Raw genomic sequence first — 6001 nt, 5'->3', positions numbered from 1 at the left:
TTGTGTCATAGACGTTTTCCTACATCTTTTATATTTGTGGAATTTAACATTGGTACATGTCATTCCAAATAGTTGTTCATTTTGGGACCGCTGGAGAAAGTTCAGAAGATGCAGTCATGATACGCCAGTGGTGAAAGCTGCCTTGGAAATGGGCTTCAGTAAGCTTGGTAAAACAGACAGTTCAGAGTAAAATCCTAACAACTGGAGAGAATTACAAAACAGTTAATGATATTGTGTCAGCACTTCTTCATGCTGAAGATGAAAACAGACAAGAAGAAAAAGAAAGACAAACTGAAGAAATGGCATCAGGTATTTGGAATTCTAGTAAACTGCATTATTTCCCAGTGGGGCTCATAAGATTGTCTCACATGTCATGGGGAAGTTAGTATCCTTGTCCATCCACTACCTGCTGGTAGCAGCCTCCAGCCATTTCCAGACTGCACATCCCCTTCTCCACTGGGGACTGTGGACTACATTACTTAACTATTGACTATACCTTTTTTCTACGTTTATTTTCCAGTAAGATTCCTTGATATATGCTAATCAGAGGATTTTAGCATAACTCTTCTTGAGTTCTATTTACTTGGTACAACAAGTTTAAGTTGTTCTGAAACTGAAAAAGCAAGTTTTTAAAGTTGCAGGTCTAATTTCTCTCTTTTTTTAAGTTCCTTCAAAGCAATTCTTAATATGATATTTGACTCTGTAATCCTGAAAGCAGTCCTTATACAAAAAATAGAACTGATTATAAAATCCTAGGGCTTGGTGAGAAGCCCCTGTCCAACCCAAAGATAGGGAACTGATTTTGGTATTCACCAGATTATGTTATGTCTCAGACTCCCAAAACAAGTGTTGAGTAATCATTTCTTCAACAAATATTTATTGAACATGAACACCTATAGGAGTCATGGTGCTCATTCTCAAGGAGTTTATAGACTAGCTGTGGAGACTAGGATACAAAAAATAGGATTAAAGAGCTAGCAGAGGTGAAGGTTGCATGTATAGTAAAGGGTATCCCAAAATTCACCTGTGATAGAAAACACAGGTTTATAATTAAAAATTGTAAATTTTTTTATTGACTCATAAAGTATACAGTATAGGGTTATGTATGGAATAGCATATCTGGTAATGGCCTACACGGCTTTGCTGGCACATACGCACTCTTTTGTTGAAATTTTCCATGACCGTTTTGCATAAATGTGGCTGAATTTCGTTGATACAGCGCTCAATTTCCTCCTTCAAGGCGTGGGTGGTCGTGGGCTTGTTGGCATAAACCTTAGTCTTCAAAAAACCCCAAAGAAAAAAGCCCAGTGGTGTTAAATCGCATGCTCTGGGCGGCCAGTTCTGATCACCAAAATGGGAAATTACACGACCAGGAAATGACTCATTGAATTGTTTCTATTCAATAATTGAATTGCTGAATAGAAACAATAATTGAATTGTTTCTATTTAACAATTCAGTTATTGTTTCAGTTGCAGTAATTGAATTGTTTCTCAGGCTGTATGGCATGTGGCACCATCTTGTTGAAACCACATGTTGTCCACATCCATATCTTGCAATTTAGGCACAAAAAACTGGATTATCATGTCGCGATAGCGGGCACCATTAACTATTATTGCCTGAGCAGCCGCATTTTCGAAGAAGAATGGTCCGATGATGCCTCCAGCCCCAAATCCGCACCAAACGGGTGGATATATTGCCCGATAGGCTATTCCATACATAACTCTATACTGTATACTTTATGAATCAATACAAATTTACAATTTTTAATTATAAACCCGTGTTTTCTATCAAAATAACTTCTGGCGTGAATTTTGGGACACCCTTTATAAATTGGGGTATTTGGATTGGAAAACCCTTTTTCTCTTTGTTTCTAAAAGGAAAATAGAATTCACTTTTCATATTTATTTCTCATTAAACTTATAAATGAAAAGATGTACTTTTTTTTGAAGGCTGGAAACAGGCAGTTAAATATGGTGATTGGAACAGTAGAAGAAGGAACTTTTTGAAAAATACCTCAGAAATTCATGTTCATATTCCATAAATTTAGAAAATTTAACTATGGATTTTATTTGATTTGAGGTTAAAAGAGAAAACTTTTACTTAAAAGATTAGACTTGGTTCATAGGCAGTTTTTTAAAAATTGATATAAACATAGACATTTATAAAATAATATTGGTAGCTAACAATGTACCAGATATTATGCTGAATATTGTACGTATATTGTCTCATTTAATTCTCACACCCTGTTGAGGGAGGTACAGTTATATTTTACAGATAAGGAAACCAACGAATCTGGAAGTTAGGGCAGCACAGGGATCTGTATCTGTCCTGACTTTACAGCTCAGACTCTAACAATGCAGTGCAGTAGTCCCCACCTTATCCGCAGGCTACATTTCAAGACCCCCAGTGTGGATGCCTGAAACTGCAGATAGTGCTGAACCCTATATACTATGTTTCTTTCCTATACATTATATACCTATGATAAAGTGTAATTTTTAAATTAGGCACATAAGAGATTGACAGCATTAACTAATAATACAATAAAACAATTAATATACTATAATAAAAGTTATATGAATGACTTTGGTGCCATTATTAAGTAAAATAATGGTTACTTGAAAGCACTGCAATACCATGACAGTCGACCTGGTAACCTCGTGGCTGACATGTGGGTAGCGAATACAGTGTGGATATACTGGACAAAGGGATTTTTCACCTCCCAGCTGGGACAGACTAAGATTTATTACACTACTCAGAATGGTGCACAATTTAAAACTTATAAATTTTTTATTTCTGGAATTTTCCATTCACTATTTTTTGGACCATGGTTGACTGGGGATAACTGAAACAGTGGAAAGTGAGACCACAGATAAAGGAGGTCTACAGTACTGCTTCATATGCATGGAGTTGAAAACAATACTAGGAGACCGTGGTCTGCAACTAATCATTTCTGTAACCTTGGGCAGGTTCTCATTTTTTTCGGAGTCTTCTTATTTTAAAATGAGAAGCAATCATACCTACATTGTTTAATTGACAGAATCTTTGTATCAAATAAGACAATTTATATAAAAGTGCTTGTAAAAGTGATATATAGTTTTTGAATTAGTGTTTTCGTTTTCTTTGGCTAAATACCAGAAGTTGAATAACTGGGTCAAATGCTATATCTCTTTTCAAATTTTTGAGGACTCTCCATACTGTTTTCTATGGGGACTACACCAATTTGCAGTCCCACCAATAGGGCAGAAGGGTTCCCTTTTCTCCATATCCTCGCCAACACGTGTTCTTTGTTGACTTTTTGGAATGTCCATCCTGACTGGTGTGAGGTGGTATCATTGTGGTTTTGACTTGCATTTCCCTGATAATTAGTGATGTTGAGCATCTTTTCATATGTCTGTTGGCAATCTGTATGTCTTCTCTGGAGAAATGTCTTTTTATGTTCTCTGTCCATATGTAGTGGGGTAATCACATTTTAAGGTATAAAACTGTCAAATCACTATGTTGTATACCTAAAACTAACATAACAAATATAAGATTATATACCAACTATACTTAAAATGTAAAAACTTAAAAAAGTAAAGTGATATAATGCAAGTAGAAGTTAGCGTGTTTTATTAATTCATGTGGGAAAGTATAAAAGTGGGAAATTTTTACTATCCTATAACATTCTCTGCTTGCTTTCAACAGAATAAAGGAAAAGTAGGCTTCTAAATATATAAATGTATTGACTCAAGAAAGGGACACAAACAGAGACTGTGTGTGTATGCTATATAATGTGCCTTAGCTAAATCTTCTGGGAGTTTTTCAAATGAGAGACATTAATGTGCAAACAAGTAAATTTGCCCTTCTTTTTCAAGTTCCTGTTTATTTAGTGCCTAAATTATTTATATGGTTGGTAGAGATTTAGTTGGAGCAGTATAAAATCTAATGGATTTTTTTTTTCTTTTTTCTAAAATGAAGATGATTTGTCATTAATTCGGAAGAATAGAATGGCTCTCTTTCAACAGTTGACTTGTGTGCTTCCGATCCTGGATAATCTTCTAAAGGCCAATATAATTAATAAACAAGAACATGATATAATTAAACAAAAAACACAGATACCTTTACAAGCAAGAGAACTGATTGATACTGTTTTAGTTAAAGGAAATGCTGCAGCCAACATCTTCAAAAATTGTCTAAAAGAAATTGACTCTACATTATATAAGAACTTATTTGGTGAGTTTTTTGGTAAAATTATTTTAGAAATCCTTAGGATTATGTTCATCTTTGTATTTGACAAAAAAGTAAATAAATCCAATTAGCAAACTGTGCTCCATAATTTTACATGTCCAAAAAACTGGTCTTTTATTGCCCAAGTAGTATGGCTAAATCTTTTCTGATAATATGTATTTAGAATCTATGTTATTCAGTAGATAGTAGGTAAAACAGGTAGTAGGTTAAGCAGTGCTGTATTTGCTAATGATGTTTTTTATATATTTTTCTTTTCCTTAGTGGAAAAGAATATGAAGTATATTCCAACAGAAGATGTTTCAGGTAAAACGAAGACTTAAGATCAGCATGAATTATTACTCATATTATTTCTTTAATGGGAACTAAAATAGAAATTCAATTTTGCTAAAGTTTTTTGTTTTTTGTTACTAGGTCTGTCTATGGAAGAACAATTGAGGAGGTTGCAAGAAGAACGAACTTGTAAAGTGTGCATGGACAAAGAAGTTTCTATTGTATTTATTCCTTGTGGTCATCTAGTAGTATGCCAGGAATGTGCCCCTTCCCTAAGAAAATGCCCTATTTGCAGGGGTATAATTAAGGGAACTGTTCGCACATTTCTCTCATAAAAGAAATATGGGCTATATGTTAGCCTGTATGTGAAAGTCTTCAAATAATTGTTGAACATTTGAAGCCATCTGAAGTAGAAAAGGAGTTACTGGTTCTTTCGTTAGTAACATTTATGTTCTATCCAAATGTTCTATACCAGTAATGTGGTTTCCAAAAAAATAAAGTATTGTATATCATATTTAATCTTAATCTCTCTTATACAAAGGGAAGATTTATGTTTGGTGGACTTTATTAGTGTACATGTGTGCATATAGGAGAAATTAAGGAGTAAGTAGTCTCATTGCTATTATGTATCATTTCAGGAGTGACTGAATTTGGTATTTCTGAAAGCTTTGAGCACTACATGAGAGAGTAGTTTAAAAGAACTGGAAACCAGGAACTCTGGAGTTTATCCAAGTCATGATGCCAAATTCTCTTTGGTGTTTTTCATTTGTGTTAAGTATCTTTCTTTTACTGGCAAATAAGCTTTTTCCTAATATGTGAAAAACATCCTAATAAAGTTCTTTGAAAAGATTACATGATCAAAAATTTTTTCTCTTGACTTAAAAAATAATTTTTATATGTCTTCAAAGTGTTATAAGGATTAAATGGGATAATATATTTAAGCATTGTTCCTGTCACATTGTAAGCACTCATATGCTAACTTAGCATTTAGATAAATTAGATAAAAGGTTGAATTCATGAAAGAAATTACTAAGAAAAATTTAAATAATTTAAAATTAAAATTCCTTTAGATAAAATTATTTGTCTAGTTGTTTTGTATAATCTATATAAAAGCCAAGGAACTGTTACAGCAGAACGCCTGGTCACTATGATGCGCACTGACCTCCAGGGGACAGACGCTCAACACAGGAGCTGCCCCCTGGTGGTCAGTGTGCTCCCACAGCTGGAGCACCGCTCAGCCAGAAGCCGGGCTCACAGCTGGCGAGCATAGTAGCAGTGGCAGGAACCTCTCCTGCCTCTATGGCAGTGCTAAGGAGTGGCAAGCCAAGCAGTAAGGAGCGATCAGGTGGGTGGTTAGGAGCAAGGGGTCTCAGATTGCAAGAGGGCACAGGCTGGGCTGAGGGACCCCTCCCCCCCCAACCCTGTGCACGAATTTTGTGCATTGGTCATCGAGTATAGATATAATTTGAATTAAAATTTATATAAAAATTCTCAACTAAAATT

The 6001-nt window shown here is 34.8% G+C and overlaps 1 protein-coding gene across 1 annotated transcript in view; it reads left to right on the top strand.

Moving 5' to 3' along the window:
- Positions 1-5350, top strand: part of BIRC2 (baculoviral IAP repeat containing 2) — a 16869-nt gene extending 11519 nt beyond the window's left edge. The window contains 6 exon segments of the mRNA XM_059708046.1: positions 73-117; positions 120-162; positions 164-309; positions 3959-4213; positions 4490-4531; positions 4640-5350. Of these exon segments, the coding sequence (XP_059564029.1) occupies positions 73-117; positions 120-162; positions 164-309; positions 3959-4213; positions 4490-4531; positions 4640-4833 (725 nt within the window). The 3' untranslated portion in view covers positions 4834-5350.
- Positions 5351-6001: the final 651 nt, after the last annotated feature.

This window comes from Myotis daubentonii, chromosome 9 (assembly GCF_963259705.1).
Source record: "Myotis daubentonii chromosome 9, mMyoDau2.1, whole genome shotgun sequence".
NCBI classification, from domain to species: Eukaryota; Metazoa; Chordata; class Mammalia; order Chiroptera; family Vespertilionidae; genus Myotis; species Myotis daubentonii.
The sequence above is the reverse complement of the archived record's forward strand: the minus strand, read 5'-3'. Positions and strand labels throughout refer to the sequence as shown.